General features: G+C 37.4%; 1 protein-coding gene across 3 annotated transcripts in view; it reads right to left on the bottom strand.

The window, feature by feature from the left end:
- Positions 1-17,704, bottom strand: part of Chl1 (cell adhesion molecule L1 like) — an 81,347-nt gene that overhangs the window by 48,047 nt on the left and 15,596 nt on the right. For 2 of the 3 annotated variants that reach the window (XM_051155003.1, XM_051155005.1), the window contains exons 4-8: positions 14,467-14,589; positions 13,269-13,439; positions 12,216-12,263; positions 10,323-10,443; positions 4,907-5,091 (exon numbers count right to left, since the gene is read on the bottom strand). In XM_051155003.1, coding sequence (XP_051010960.1) covers positions 4,907-5,091; positions 10,323-10,443; positions 12,216-12,263; positions 13,269-13,439; positions 14,467-14,589 — 648 coding nt within the window. The remainder of the gene's footprint in view (positions 1-4,906; positions 5,092-10,322; positions 10,444-12,215; positions 12,264-13,268; positions 13,440-14,466; positions 14,590-17,704) is intronic. The other variant, XM_051155004.1, reaches the window with a different exon arrangement.

Raw genomic sequence — 17,704 nt, 5'->3', positions numbered from 1 at the left:
TATGTAGGCGGTCTTATATGTACTGATGGGCAACATATGTGTTGGGAACCAAATTCAGGTCCTCTGAAAGAGCATCACATGCTCCTAAACACTAAAACATCTCTCTATGCCTTCTCCTTTTAATTTTTTTTCCCACTTTTTATATAACCACAGCAAAATTCAATATGTGCAAGTTAGAGCGGGAGGCTCCATTATGATGCAAACCATTGTGTTCGTAGTGGAAACTATGCCTGTTCCTTTCCAACTGTGCAACAATAAAGATCCTGTAATGAAAATATTCCTTCATTCCCTCTGTATAAAATCAATTGTCTAATCACTATTCTCAGTCCAAGAATTTAATTGACGTTTGTTATGAATATATCTTTGAACACACATGTTGAAGATACATCACTGATAGGATCAGGTGAAGAGGTGAGATATCGCCTCATCTAACCTTTGACCTTTTCAAAATAATACTGAGCTTTGGAGAAATCATCCTCATTTCCTACTCTTGCCACTCCGTGTGCCTCACTACAGACCCTATGGGGGAAACAGCTTGGAGATGCATAGCTATGGAGGCAGTTCCTCATTCACTGACGTCTGATGCATGAAGGCTAGAAGTCGAGGTCAGTGCAGCTGTACAATTGAGTCTTTGAACTTCCACCCCCATCCCCGTCTATCAACTGACTCAGGAAGTTTCACACATTGGGTAGTTGATAGAAATAATTACTATACATTAGCTTGGACCTTCTTCATAAGTTTTAAAAACACTTCTGCACTCATGTGGGTGTTTCTCTCCCTTTTGTCCTTAAGCCACTGGGTCCTGAGCTGATGTAGACACTGTCATGAAACTACAGAGAAACTTCAAACCTGGCTATGACTGTGTTAAGTGCAGCCAAGGCTGAGATTCTCCCTGTTGACATCACTGGCTGAATAGTCAATAGTTCAATTTAGCAGTCAGCACTGAGAGTCCTTAGACTAGTTATCTCTAGGGAGCCAAGGATGAGGCTCACTGTCTTGGTTCTTCCTGGTTTTGCACAGTGTCGGGCTCAGAACAGATGTATGCATTGGGTAGCTTTTTAAGTACCATTTAATAAATATCTAAAGACTTAAGAAGACATATGAAATAAAAAACCTAAAGCACCTTGGATGGGAAATAGTTCTCACTGTCTGGTCATTTACTTTCACATGACATAAATTTAATGAACATATTATTCAACTGTTACTTGCATCACAAAAGACATTGTTGTTAGCCTGAGGATGGTAGCTTGACAGGAAACTCAGGGAAGCTACCATGCAGGGTCAAAGAACTGGCAGAAGTTTACCAAAGTTCACATCACACACCTGCATGATGGGTAAGAGCTAGTCAATGGGTTCCAGAAAAGGATGGGGAAGCCTGAAATGCAGGTAAAGAAACCATGATGCCCCACTTTTTTCTCCACATGCCTAACATATGTGATGGCTGATAAAAGTAACTAAGGCTAAAACTTGACCCAATTAGTCATAATTATAAACAAAATGAAAGATAATAAATTCAATTTATGGTGTCCAAAATGGAGATGCCAATACACGAATCCTGACATTATAAGCAAGTGAACAGTGTTTACTACGAGACCCAAAACAAAACAGCAGAGAAAATTTGATATCTATGAAACATGTAACACCGTGGACATTTTTAGTAATTTTTGAAAAAATAACAGATGTCTACTTAATCATTATATTGTTGATTTTTGTGGGACAAGAGCTCATGTATGTCAGTCCGGTCTCTGTTTGCTATGTGGCTAAGGATAACCAATAGACGGCTGATTCTCCTGCCTCTACCTCCCAAGTGCTGGAATACAGGAGTGTACCATCAGACCCAGTTTATGTGTGCTGGGGTTGAACGAAGCCTTAGTGAACATTAAGTAAGCATTCTACAACTTCTTAGGAATACATTTATTAACTCAAAATAAGCTATTGTTCATGATGTCAGTGATTGGACTGAGTTTCAGCTTATGGCCTTTTGGCACTGCAGGGCATGCCGGGTTGCCTGTGTGTGCAAAAATAATTCATATTATGTTTTTAAAATTCAACAGATTGATATGATTCTAAAGTGGGAAACATAAAAACTGTTGGCGGGGGATTTTCTTTTTATATTATCAATTTAAGTGTAGCTGATATTCTGATGTCAGGAATTATGTTTCATGTGATATTTTTACGTATCTTTTGTCTTTATTATTATCATCTGAGTGTGTGCCACCACAGTGCACCTGTGGCAGGCAACTTTAGAGAATCAGTTTTCTTCTTTTATCTTCATGTAGACTCTAGAGCTACAATTCAGTGTTGCAGAAAGCTTCTTTCCCCCACCGAGCTTTCCCTAAATCCTCACTACACCTCTTGTTATAGTATACGTAATAATCCACATTGTAGGTATCCAGAAAGTATGATTCTGTCTATTGAAGACACCACCACTGTTTTTCTCATGCAAAACATGGTATTTGACTTGCAATCTGATTACGTATTTAGGCTGCTATAGTTTAAAGTACAAGTTCTTGGAATTTGAACTTCAGAATAGAAAAGAAAAAATGACAGACAGATTAGGATGCAAACTAGGCTTGAACGTAGCTGCACAGGTTATTTTCACAATGGACTAGGATCTCAGAATACATGATAGAACTGCTTTCTCCCCACACGACAGTTCTGATTTAATTCAGGTTTCTAAATAAAAGGATGAAAAGAAAAAGGACTATACAAGGATACAAAAAATGTAACCAAGACCAACTCCTGTCTCCTGATGACTATTGACCTTTCAAGTTCTGTTTTTTTCCTTTTAGTTAGGAAAACATTTCTTGAAAGCATGCATGTGTGAGGAGAAGGTGAATCATGCTTCTGAGTATTTACTCACGAAAGCGAAATGATTCAATAATATTCATAAAAACAATATTTACTTCTCAGCATCACTAATAGCTGTTTTAACAAATATGAAGAGAATTATTCAAGAAACCTATATACTTTTGGAATCCTACAGTCAACATTTTAAGTTGCATAATTAATTTTACTTGTATAATATTTTTTGCCACATTTGCAATTCTTTTGAAAGCTTTGGTCTTAATAGCCAAGAAAACCGAGGCCAGATTGTTAAAATATTCAGCTACCGTAGCAGAGCAGCAGCCATCTGGAAGGATTTCTAACAGTCAGCAACTCGGAGGAGAAGCAGCTAATAATTATGCATGTCTGGTTCAGTGTGTGTGTGTGTGTGTGTGTGTGTGTGTGTGTGTGTGTGTGTGTGTGTGTGCTTGTGTATGTGTGTGTATGTGCATGTGTGTATGTGTGTGTGTCTGTGTGTGTGTGCATGTGTGTATGTGTGTGTCTGTGTGTGTGTGTGTGTGTGTGTGTGTACTTGAGAAACACAAGGGCTAAGAAAAATATCCCCATCAGAAGATTTAGTCAAATTATAGAGAAGTGTTAAATAATGTCTAAAATTATAGACATGTCTCTCAAACTTCCGAATGTATTTTTGAATAATTTATTGTCAGAGGAATATATTACTACTGCCAGATGTTGATGTTAATGTCTAACATTGTGTTCTCTCCTATACAGGTTTTGCTTTGTTGATCCAAAAATTGAATTCCCTTTTCTGTTTTCCTGTTCTCTCTTCAAATAAGAAAATAGTATAGAAAAGCTATGATTGTTAGTCCAATAAGGACATGATTCAGTCAATTATTATAACATTTACTTGTGAATGAAATTTGGTCTGGGTATCTTTTCTTTCCCACTAAGTAAAAAAAAAAAAAAAAAAAAAAAAGAATATCACTGAAGTGCCCTTGTACAAGCTGAAGCTTTAAAAGTGAATTTTATCAGAATATTAACGGAGACCCTACAGCCCTAGTTCATCAACCAACAGCCTGGAAGAGATGATCATCTTCCATAGCTAACTCAACAGAGCCCTAAATAAGCACAAAGGTACAAGGTAGCATCCACTCCACTCATCTGAGTGATACAGTTTAAGTAAAGCACAGAGAGAAAGCCTAAGTGTGACCCAACCGACAAGAAGCAGTCTTTGCCAATCAAATTCACAGCAGGATCAGGCAACCTCCCAACCTCTGCTCTACAGCCACAGCCCAGATATCTAATTTCTGTGGCTGCTACTTTATGAGAGTAATGTCACCATCACAGACTTTCTCAATTACAAGAAAAGAAGAAAAAGAATTGAAAAATCTCAGTTAATTAGAAATGTTCAGTTTTTACAGGGAGAAAAGATGAACATAATGTGTTTTGGTACTGTTTGATAAGAAAATTAATATTTGTATAATATGGGTCTCTTTGTATTTCAGTGTAAGTGATATATTGAATACCAGGTACAGAACACAAAATGCTGGAATGAGGATAAAGCTAAGACAATCATCTGACACTCTCATTTCTTTCACAGAGAACCCAAGGAGTAGAAGAAAGAAGCTGAGCACTATAAACATAGCAGCTGAGTGACACGATTATCAAGCACTCCAAATCACCTTCTACGGTCCTTGCATAATGTTTGATTTTGTGATCATGACCTCATTTATAAGCATCATGTGTGCACTATAATAAAAATCATTTCATGCAATAAAACCTTACAGGAGGGTAGGTTTAATGACTGTTTAAACTGACCCTGGAAATAGTATACGTTCATTCCCCTAACATGAGCTTTCTTCTTGGCATTTGTGCCTTCCATATGGTTTGAGGAAATAAATTACAAGCCTGATTAATTAAATGTAGTGTTACTCAGTGCCCTCACTACAAGAAAACTCACAAACCAATGATCAACTTTGATACACAAACACACACACACACACACACACACACACACACACATACACACACACAAACACAGCTGAGACCAAGTCTGTGAGTTATGTGCACTTATTTTTCTCTCTGAAGTAGAAAATTAAAATCCAAATGGAGGATATACCTTCTACTATGACATGGAAATCATGACTGGCTTTTCCCAACAAATTGTTGGCTGTACAGCGATAATGTCCTTCGTCCTGGTAGGAGATGTTTTCTATCTTCATCATGTTTTTTTCTGTTACTTCTGTTTCATTTCCTGCTGGTAGTTCACTACCAAGTTTGGCCCATTTGACCTTTGGGGTTGGTCTGCAAGAAATATAATGAATGCATAGATAAATAAACATCAACTATAAATAATCTCTCATGGCGCACCTACTACCATGTTGACTTTATATACTCACCGAGTTTGACCAGACTTACCAATGGACACACCAGCATGGGAAGTGTCAGAGTTGAACAGGCACAGCCATCATAAGCCCCTTTAATAGTCTACTCCCTAGGAATCTTGTCCCCTACATTAAAGGGGCTGACTCCACGTGACTGCCCAGTCAATGAAGCTCTACGCATGATGAATAATTGAAATCCAAAGAAATAATATTAAAAGATATTTGTCAAGTGTGGAATTCTCCCCGTGGTCAGGGATCAACAGCTCTTCTCCCTGTGTGACTTTCAACAACTTGGCACAGTAGGCTCCACAGGCCAGCAGAGGCAAGCAACAATTTCCCGTTGAATCCTAATGAAGCCAATTTTGGCTAAAGTGGCTCAGGGGTGGAGCCAGGTGCGTGGGTTGGATGTAGGAGCAGCTCTTTCATTCTGGGGCAGCTTGGAGCACCCAGCACAGACCTTGCTTTCCTCCTCTGTGTGAAACAGAGGGAAAGAGAGAAGAGCCTGGAATCTCCCTAATTCTCAAGCATTAGGAGATGGGCTCACCAGATCAAAACAATCGAAAGCAAAACAAAAGGTGAGGATAACCTCTGTCACGTGCCTCACAATGAAGGGAAATTAGGAGTGAGGGCCAATTCAAACAGATTGAAGAAAAATCCCATCTCAAAATTGGGGGTGGAGCAGTGACAACCTATGACTACTGTTACTTGGTAATGTCACTGGTAAATAACTATAAGTTGGGGACTACTTGGCTTTTTCCTCCTACGAGACAGGAAAACACATTGTTCAGTGAATTACCACATTCCTGGTTACTAGTTAATACTCTGAGAAAGCTCTAAAGGTGAGAGGTCTTACTGGCCTCATTTTACCAGCATCATAACAGAAGTACCAAGAAGATGATTAAATAACACTTATCAGACTTAAAAATTTATATTTTTTTCTTAGTGGCTTCTATTTGATTCTGCTTGGATGTGCTTAGTCCTGATTCAACTGGATGTGCAGTGGTGGGCTGGTAACGGGGAGCTTCTCTCTTCTGAGGAGAGGGGAAGGCGAGAAAGCGGGAAAAGGTGGGAGAGGGTGCCTTCGGGATATAAAGTGAAATAAATAAACAAACAGACAAACAAATAAGAATCCATCCTTATTGCATGGTCTTACGCTTGTGATCAATCTTTCCATTTGGCAGCAATAAATACATTTTCAAAATGTATTTGTTATTATTTTATGTTTATGAGTGGTTTGTCTACATGTATATATGTGCGCCACATGCATGTCTGATGACTAGTGGCCAGAAAAAGCTTTGTATCCCCTAAGACTGCAGTCAGTGCATGTTATCCACTGAGTATCTGTCCAGCTCCAACAGTTCAACTGTCTCAAATTGATTGTTAAGGTTATTTCAAATAACTTGCTCACACATAAAATGGATAAAAATAGCTCAATTATTAGGAAACAATTATATTTGAAGGGAAGATGGAGTTCTTTTTACAAATACTTGCTATTTTCTCTCAAGTCCGAAGGAATTAACAGCACAGATTTGTAACAACACCCTTTTTATTGACCAACCACATATCCTGTGGCACATGTCCTCAGGAAAGGGTCACTGCAGTCAGATGGACACATGTGGGAGTATAACCGTTAGCGTTTGAATTCTAGAGAGCATGCCACAAACAGTACTCAGAGTAAAAATCTCCTACCTGCTGCTTTTTATACCGGCTGTCAAAATGGCAATCTGCCAAGTAACAGGCTGCCCTGGACCATATTCACTCCCAACAAGGTTTTCACTGGTCTGTACTTTAGCAACACAAGCATCTCACTTTCCTCAAATTCATCTTCTACATCTGTTCTTGAAAGAAATTATTTCTCTAACTCTCCTCACTTTTTATAATCAAATTAAATGATTTACATTAAATTAACATGGCATCACAAGTAGGCATGGTTTATTAAGCTAGGCTAGTTTCTATTATATTCTGGACAGTTCTGCTTTGTTTGCTTGCTTGCTTTAGTTTTAAGGAGCACTTGCTAACAGAATGAAAGCAAGGACAGGTTGAAGAAATATGTGTTGTTTAACAGTTTTTTGGTTTTGTTTTGTTTTCTTTTATTTTTCATATAAGCACATTACTTTGTAACTTCTAATATTTGCTTCAGTTCTTAGGTGGGTAATTTTTCTTCTGATTCTTGATTAAAAATACAGGATCCATAGAAAGCATATATCCTTAAACTCATGATAAGTCTGCTTTCATTTCACACAGTGTGAATGTGAATTATTAAAACAGCATCTTCTCACAGATGGGAAGATGGCAGGGATGTAAACACCTTTCTTTCCTATTAAGAGTCAAAATATTATTTTACTCTTCTCCATCCTCAGGAAATCTATAAACTCTACGCTTTCCAACCCGCGTATCTCTCCAGAAGATTCCCTGACTTAATAAATATAATCAATATGTGTGTGGGGGAGTGGTGTGTGTGGGGGGAGTGGTGTGTGTGTGTTTGTACACACATGTGCATAAAAGCACAGGCCAGAGGAAGACTTCTGGTGTTCTGCTCTCTCACTTGCCACCTTAGTTGCTTTTCCCCCACTGCCAGGGATACAAGGTTGCGGTCATGTCTGACTTTTAGAGTGCGGAGAACTCAAACTCAGGTCCTCAAGGTTGCACAGAAGGCATTTTAACCAGCAGCCCAGACATTTTTAAATTATTATTATTTACTAAAATGTGTAATTTATGAAAACACCTCAGAGTAGATGCAATGGTTCTTACTGGTTTTCCTGTTTCAACCCAAAGGGTTCATTTGGTTAAAATAATATATTGGTGTGAGTTATACTTAGAGGAGTTTGTGGGTTGCATGAGCTTCAGGTTCCATTCAGCTTGGAGAAGCACTATTGATTCACTGTGTGCTATATTTGTCTAACCTGCAAGTGGGAATAATTAAGCCATGGAATGTTGGGAGACCACATGAATTAAGGGTGTAGAGGACAAATAACTACCATGGTGGTAAGCCCTCTCGCAATTCGTTTTGGTACGATTGTCTTCATTCAAAGGAAGACCAGACAGACAAAATGGAAAGCTCAACTCAAACCAATTATGAGGGGAAAGTGCTTCTGACAGAGCTTCAGGATTCTTCCTCTTCAAAGAGCAACAACTCTTATGGACATCCATTTTCTTTCTCCTCTGTGCCTCGCAACATCCCAGTCCCTACAAGGCCACACGAGGGAATTTCTGGAAGTGGAACACAATTCTGAAAAGATGCCAATCACCTCAGGAAATAAATGATGTCATTGGCAGGAAATGAAGGAGGAAAGTCCCTCAAAGGTTTAAGCCGAATAATGACAAAGCCTGAAAGAATTTAATTTCCACTACTATAAATAGACACCAATACCAGGTGGTTACCCACGAGTAACAGCAGATGGCAAGACTTTGATCTTCTCATGGAAAAGACAGACCAGGACTACAGAGAAGGCTTAGTCGGTAAGAGCACTGGCTGTTCTGGCAGATGACCTGTGTAATTGCCAGCATCCACGCAGTGCCTCACAACCCTCTGGGACTCTATTGCCTCTTCCTGGCTCTGTGAGCACTGTACACATCTAGTGCACAGACATACTATAAGTCAAAATACTCATGCACATAAAAAAGACAAGTCTTTAAAAAACACACAGAGACCAAACTATCTCTATAGAGGTCATGTGACAACATATTGTAATAAAGTATTACTGAACATTGGTGATTTAAGGCTGTGAGCAACATGGCTGAAAAGAGAAATGTGCAAAGTATAGAAGTTGTACAATAATTTTAAACCATTAATTTTCTTCACAATCTAATTTAAAGCAAATCATTCAAATGTTTCCCTGAATTATGAACAAAGGTGAATTTTATTTTATTTATTTCTCCTCTTAATTACTATTTAATGTAATGAAATTTAATGCATTTCAAATCCTAGCTGATTAAAGAGACTTCCATTATTTGCAAAATGATTGCATCTCAAATTAATAAACTGGAAGATGGAATGCCTTTCTCCAGAGCATTTGTGATAGGAGACTGTCAAGTCAGTGGGAATACTTGTAGAAACGGGTGCCCATATGACCTTGGCCACAGTTACATAAATGTACAATAGTCACTCAGCTAAGGCAAGAATTTTAGGAGATGACAAAAATGTCAACCCTTGGGCCTTTGGTGGAAGAAATAAAACATGACATTGCAGTTGGATATGTAAGGATAACCCAAGGGACCAGATTTTGATGTCTGTTTCCCAGGAAATTTCATGATCAGATCTGCTTTTGCACAAAACAAAGGACGGGCAATAAAAATAAAGGCTCTTGGAAATTAAAAAGAGAGTAGTGTAGTGGGCTGGCAAAACTGAAGAGAATCTCATGAGCCTGCCAGGCCACAGAAACCTCAAAGAAATGGAAATTTACCTGGGAATCTTATGCAGGGTGAAAGAAAATAGGCCATTCAGAGGGGGAACTGGTGTCCTCTGGAAAGAGATTTTAGAGTTCTAACAACCTGTTATTCCACCAAATACGATGAGATTGAAATCTAGACAATGGTTGATGAGTCAGCAGCATGTTGGACCACACCTGGGTTTTCTTCCGTGTACACATCCTTGGACCTCTATTTAAACTTTACCTCACTTCAGTATCAGAACACAGACCTGAGAGGGGTCTCCAGATCATTTTATCCCACTGTCCAATACGGGAATGTTGCTTAAATATTTTTGTTTGTTTTCCTTGATTAACTTTATTCTTTTAATCAGCTTATTGAAAATAGGTGGCTGGACTTGGCTTGGAGGATAGGCCATGCCTTCCTATAGTATAATCACATTGGCGCTGGTACCTTATAAAATGTGGTGGGACAAGAAAATAGAGAGAAAGTATGGCTTACAAAAGATGGGTGAATACTAATGCACATGCTGAGGTTTGCCTTTATTCCTGCATTCCCGATAGATAACATGATAAAGATGATAAAGATAATTGATCTATAAGTCAATTCAGTTGCAGCCTTAATTCTATATAAGAAAGCACAAATGTGTTTCTCCAGAGATACATGGACAGAATTTGTCTATGTAATGTAATAACTTAAGAGCATGCATGTGGCAATGTCTTGATTTCTCTGTCTTTGTAACACTAGATGGGGGAAGGTCTGGCCAGAAGCCAGGGTACTCACAGGCCCTCTGCAAAACACTCCAGCAACAGGGTATCCCCTTTGAGGAAAGTCATTGAGGATGAGCTGCCACTTTGTGCAGGAGGCAACAGAAGTTTGGGTTTCCTTTGCTTGATGGAATTTGCTGGAACACAAAAAAGAAGAGTCACTTCCCTCTCCTCTAATGACTGCAAGAGTCTATGGTACCATTTTTTTTGATGTTGTTGTTGTTGCTGCTTTGGTTTGATTTTTTGAGACAGCTTGTCTCTGTTATGTAGCTTTGGTTGTCCTGAATTCACTTTGGAGACCAGGGCAGTCTTGAACTCACAGAGCTCTGCCAGCCTCTGCCTCCCCGAGTGTTGGGATTACAGGCATGGATCACTGCACCCTGCTTACCAAGTCATTTGTAAAGCATAATTTCACATCTTTTATGTATATATATATATATATATATATATATATATATATATATATATATATATATATATATATATATTGTGGTGCACTTCCTCTTAAATAGACTTCTCTCAATGGAGGAAGCATGTGTTTTTCCGTTTCTTTTCCAGCTTTTACAAATGTCACAAGGTATACCACCTGTCCCTTTTCAGACAAAAAGTTAATTGATAGTCTGACTTTGTATTCTACAGTTTGACCACATCTTGATATTTTTTATTTTATGTGTCTATTTAATTTATTGATCTAAGTATTCGACAGGATTTCTTCAAAAAACACAGCTTCTGGGGGTACTTCTTTGAGAATGCAGACTGAGGAAACTTACAGTAGACAATAGGCATTCATAAACTTATTTCGCTCTTCAGTAAATTCCTTCTAGTCTCAGATCCTTAAGGATACATACTGTTTTAAGAAATGATTCATAATAAGTCTCCCCACTAGATACAAACTGGAAAGTTCCATTTCTTCTCAGCAATTTTGAAATATGATGACTAATTAGGACACTTCATTCACACTATATTTTGATTTCTTTTCCAAAAGTTAAATTTGTTTTAATATCCACTGCCAATGTGACTTTAATTTTTGTGGAAATAAAGTAAATAGCTGACATCCTTCTATCCAAAGAGAATGTGTAAGATGCAGGAAGTGTAGTACAGTGTGCTTTGCATTTCCTTGAATGTATTTATATAGTAGAGATGACTTTTGAATATGTACCTTATGCAATGTTGTTTTGTTTGTTTTATAGTACTTGAAGATGTATACATAGATTACTAATCTTACAGAAAATGATGCTGGGGATGAGTCAGCATATGAGAAATGGTACTCTAAAAGGAGCCCTCATCCACTTGTGATGGCCTCAGCAGTATATTAGAAATACTAATGAAGGCCCCAGTCCACATAATGTAAAGGGTATTTATTTCATTATTTAATTCAGATATTAATTCAAGCATCTTAGATAAAATGCAAGCTCTGATGGATGTTTTATAGGAAAAATAAATAAAATTTCCAAGATTCTATAGGCAAGAAAATTGGAGATCTTTTGAAAACTGCTTTCTTTTTCAGTGAGATTGAATAGAAGTTCATCAACTGTTCTGACAAGTCTTCCAAGTAAAAATGAGTCACTTAACTTTCTGAAACCCAGTGTTTGTCTAGTTGTCTTGAACCTCTATCAACCTTCTGTGCCATTTCTGACCTATTAGAAAACTACAATTATATATGTTCCTCAGATATAATTAAATATCACATGTTAAGATCATACACATGTTTACATATCTCTTTGCATAAATTCTAAAGGACTGTGATAATAGAACCTTATATGTTAAAGGGTTACTTGACAGAAGAAATATTGGCATTCTTTCTAATAAACTCTTGGAATAATACATAAAGGAAAAAAATCAAACTGAGATGACAATGAATGACTAAAGGTAAAAACCGATGCCCAAAGTCTCAATATGGCCAACTTACCATGGGTACTATTTTCTGTGGATGAACTTGAACCATTAGCATGCTTTACTGAAACAAAAAAGATGGAAGAAACCAATACAAACATAATGGTAGATGCTGACATCAAGAAAGTACATAAAGTCATGTATTTATTTGAGGAAAATTACAAAATGAAGTACAGCCATGCCCATTTGTGTACTGTCTATGGCAATACAATTTTACACTATATACATATATATGTATATATACACAGATTTATATGTACATATATATTAAATATGGAGCTTCAACTTGAAGTTATGAAGAGACAAGTGATGACTCTATTATGACAATGATTTCAAGCTACTGAAAGGCTTCATAAGGATGACCCCACACATTGTATGCACACAACATAATGGACCAATCATGGACCACATCAGACAATGAAATGGTCATGCCACCCTTCTGCTTTACCAGGACCAATTATTCAGCCAGAAAGCTGCTGCGATTATCCTTTGCCTTTGAATCTTCCCACTTTGCCTCTCACTAATTACTGCTTCCCTTTAGGGAATGCAGACATGCATTCACAGAAGCAAGGAGGAAATCGAAAATCAATTCAGATAACTTTGCCAATTTGGGAAAGACAAAAAAAAAAAAAAGAAGCTTGATGTGAATATATATATATATATATATATATATATATATATATATATATATATATATATATATATATATATGATTTTTCTTTTGACTCAATTTTGGTCTCCTTCCCTCCCAGCCTGCTAATTTATCCAAGGTCACGATGAGCCCGTGCCTGAGATGTGCTTTGTGCTCACTGACAATGAGAAGATCCAGCAGACACCAAATGAAACACATTCGTATTGTGAATTGAGATTTGATTTTCTGGCTGCCAGAGTCAGAGCTACTGTGGATCTGCAGCTGCAGATGTCTAGATCATCTGTATGAAGTCTCTAGAGTTAAACAAAACAATGGCGGGAAATACCAACCAGCTTTAAATGGCTTCGGCAAGAAGAATGAAATTATGTATATTTGCATTCAGCACGAGTGAAGGAAGAATAAATTATCTGAACTTACAACTGTTCACAGTTAGTTTCATTGGCATTTTTTGTACAATTGTCCTTAATTTTGGAAATGCGGCGAAGCAACAGTAATCATTCCGACTGTCTTTTTCCTCCACATTTGCAAAGTACAGATCTCCCTTTTGGCTCATATACATTCGTTCATTTTGAGTAATGTGTTCTAATTCTGCAAGGAAAAGAAAAGCCTTGTCACTGAAATTGGCTGCCACTCCACACAATGTTGCACCAGACATTCTCATTTTTATTTCTTTCCTGTGATTTGTATTATGATGTTTCTTGTTTGCTTTTCCTATTTTTAGACAGTCTGGTCTTAATACAAGAGCAGTGAGCAAGCAAACAGCTAAAAAATAAGCAACAGTGAAATCCGTGGAAGGCCAAGTGTCTCACAGATAGACTGCCAGCCTGGGTGCTCCATCTCTACTTACCAAGTGGCCTCTACTTTTGCTTTGGCTTAGCTGAAAACTGTTCAGTTCATATAACAAAGAGTTGCTATCTTTATTTTCTGTGGATGCTATTTCTTTGAAACTGTGATCCTCAAAACTGATGCCTGCACCATTGATCACCCTGCACTGCATGCAGCTGTCTAATTCTAGGATGCATGAAAGCTATATGCTTTGGCTGCATATAAGAGCTGCTTTACTCACTTCCCCTCTGAATGCAGTACAAATATGATTTGCCTATGTAGTACAATGAGGAAACACCCAGAGGGCAGTGCGGAAGCATGTGACAGAACGGGCTTTGCAAGTAGATGTTTCACGTCAGGAATCACCAAAGTGTTTTGGAAGAGTAAACACAAAGGCTGACACTGAAAATTTTGTAGGTCATTGTTTTTAGCAGGTAGAACTAGCTAAAACTGTAAAACTAAACCAACAACACAACCCAAGTTGCTTCAATTCTGACCTAGCCTACATTCCAAAGAGAAGGACTGTGGAGGCACGCTTTTTCACTGGCATGTCCTAGCATATGAATAACCCCCTTTAATACTGTAAAATCAAGGGACATAGTGATCTTATAGTGCCTTCATATTGTAGTTTATATTTAGGAGGAATAATGGAATTTCAAATGTATCTACTTTTGAAATTAATTTGTTTCTACAGCGTAACCAACCACACATGAGTAATTACTTTCATTGTGTTATATACATAATTCATGGAATTAAAGTGACCTCAGTTAATGAACAAAACATTACTTACCAATATTCATCCAATAGATGTGCAAAGGTGGGAGGCCTTTGGGTGGGTTGCAAGGTAGGACAATGGAATCCCCTTCTTCTACATCCATGGGTTCAATTTTTTCTTTTGGGAATTTTGGAACACCTGGAAAAATGATCACCATGAGCTACTCACTTTTAATATATCATCAGTATTTTCTATGCTATTAATCACTCATTATATTCCTTTTGTTATATGAAAACAAGAGTAACTAGGAAATTCAGTGCCCCATATCTTATTCTCATATCTACCCTACACAGGTCAATATAATTAAGAATTTGTTGTGATGAGTCTGCCTGCAGACCTTCTCTTGTCTGTGCTTGAAACAGAGGCACAGAGAGAGGAAAGCTCTACAGGAAGCCTCATCACACCAGATTCTTAATTATATTTACCTTTGTAGGGTAAATGTGAGAAAAAGGATATGGGGCACTGAATTGTTTAGTTGTTTTTTTTTATTATAAGGTTAGAATAAATTGTTTCTGTTTGTTAAAAAATTCAAGTTTAACTCACATGTACTTTATTCTGAGATGATATGGTGTTCTGTCAAGGCACTTTGAGATGCTCTACCAAGAAAACCTGCTATTTGCTTCTATAAAATTCATTTGCAAAATGTTTATGTTACAAAGTCTTTTGTTTATACTTTTTTCCTATAAAAGAAGGTCTAAAAATTAGCCTCACATAGTACTCTTAAATCCAACTTTGCGAAGTCAGTCCTATGCAAAAATTCTCAATAACATAATAGAAAACTGAATCCATGAACACATCAAACAGATAGTCCACCATGATCAAATAGGCTTCATCCCAGAGATGCAGAGATATTCAATATACAAAAATCAAATAATGTAATCAACTATATAGACAAACTAAAAGAAAAAAACATATGATCATTTCATTCACTGCAGAAAAACAATTTGACAAAACTTAATATCCGTTTATGATTAAAGTTTGGGGGTGAATAGGGATACAAGGGAAGTACCTAAGCATAATAAAGGCCATTTACAACAAGTTTATACACAACCTCAGATTAAATGGAGAGAAACTCAAAACAATTCTGCAAAAATAATTTTAACTAAAATACATAGCTATTCAACATACTGCTTGAAGTCTTACCTAGAACAATAAGACAACTGAAGATCAAGAGTATACAAATCAGAAAGAAAGAAGTCAAAGTATTGGTATGTACAGACGATAAGGTAGTATACATAGGTGACCCTATATTCCACTGGGGAATTTCTACAGCTGATAAACACCTCCAGCAAAGTTACTGGATACAATATTAATTCACAAAAATCAGTAGCCAGCCCTCTATTTAAATGGGAAATGGACTCAGAAAGAAAATTGGAAATAATACCTTTCATAATAGCCTCAAATAATATAAAATAACTTAAGATAACTCTAACCAAGAAGGTGAAAGACTTCAACTTTTTGAAGAAAGAAGCTGAAGAAGATTTTGAAGACGGAAAGATCTCCCATGGTCATGATTTCGTAGGATTAACATAGTAAAATGGCCATCCTACTCCAAAGCAATCAACAGATTCAATACAGACCCCATCAAAATTTCAATGCAATTCTTCAGAGCCCTTGAAAGGACAATTTATAACTTCATATGGAAAAACAAAAAAACTCAGGATAGTGAAAACATTCCTGAACAGTAAAAGAAGTGCTGGAGGTCATCCTGTCAAGCTATAGTAATAAAACCTGCATTGTATTTACATAAAAACAGACACATTAAACAATGAAATTGGACTGACGATGCACAGATAAATTTACATATCTAAAAACACCTGACTTTTTATAATGATGCCTGAAATACACACTGGAAAAAAGGCAGCATCTTTGACAAATGGTTCTGGTCAAACAGGATGTCTGCATGTAGAATAATGCAAATAAATCCATGCTCATCACTGTGCACAAAACTCATGTCCAAGTGCATGAAAGACCTTAATATAAAACCAGATACGCTGAACTTGATAGAAGACAAATTGTTGTATAGCCTTAAACTCAATGGAACAGGAGGAGACTGAACAGACTACCAACAGCACAGGCACTAAGATCGACAAGTAGTAAATGGGACCCCATGAAACTGAAAAGTTTCTGTAAGATAAAGGACACTGTCATTCAGATAAATCAGCAGCATACAGAATGGGAGAGAATATTTACCAACTTGTCTTAGGGTTTCATTGCTGTGAAGAAACACCATAACCACAGAAACTCTTATAAGAAACATTTAATTGGGGCTGTCTTAGAGTTTCAGAGGTTTAGTCCATTATCATCATGGTGGGAAGCATGGTACAGTGCAGGTAGGCATGGTACTAGAGGAGCCAAGAGTTCTACAACTTGGTCCACAGGCAGCAGAAGGAGACTATGTGCCACACTTGGCATAGCTTGAGCATAGGAGAACTCAAAGCCCATCTCAACAGTGACACCCTTCTCCATCATGGCCATACCTACTCCAAAGTGATCACACCTCTTAAAGGTGCCACTCTCTATGGCCAAACATTAAAAAACATGAGTCTATGAGGGCCATTCTTTTTCAAACCATCACAGAACTTCACATCTAAAAGATAACTAACATCTAAAACGTTGAAGAACTGTAGAAACTAGATATCAAAAAAAAAAAAAAAGAAAAAAGAAAAAACTCCAGATAAAAAATGACATAGAGATCTAAACAAAGAATTCACAATAGCATAAACTTAAATGATTGAGAGGCGCTTACAGAAATGTTCAACATCCTTACCCACCAAGGGGATTCAAATCAAAACTACTTTGAGTGTCCATCTTATACCTATCCAAAGGCTAAGATCAAAACCACAAGCGACAGCTCATGCTTGTGACAACGTTGAGCAAGGAGAACACTCCTGCATAGCTGGTGGAAGTGAAAACTTGTATAGCCACTATGGAAACCAATATGGTAGTTCTTCAGAAAATTGGAAATTAATCTACCTCATGATCCAACAATACCACTCTTGGGCATGTACCCATAAGATACTCTATCCTACCACAGGAACACTTGCACAACCATATTCATTGCAGCTTTATTCATAATAATCCAGAAAGGGGAAGCAACCCAGATGTTCTTTAACCGAAGAATGACTAAGGAAAATGTGGCCCCTTTACAGGTAGGAGTATTAATCGGCTGATTAAAAAACCGGCATCATGAAAGTTGCAGGCAAAATAACTAGAATTCAATCATGTTAGTGAGGTAACAGACACAGAAAGA

The sequence above is a fragment of the Acomys russatus genome, chromosome 13, assembly GCF_903995435.1.
Source record: "Acomys russatus chromosome 13, mAcoRus1.1, whole genome shotgun sequence".
Classification (NCBI taxonomy): domain Eukaryota; kingdom Metazoa; phylum Chordata; class Mammalia; order Rodentia; family Muridae; genus Acomys; species Acomys russatus.
Note: the sequence above shows the minus strand (reverse complement) of the source record. Positions and strands in the feature narration are given on the sequence as shown.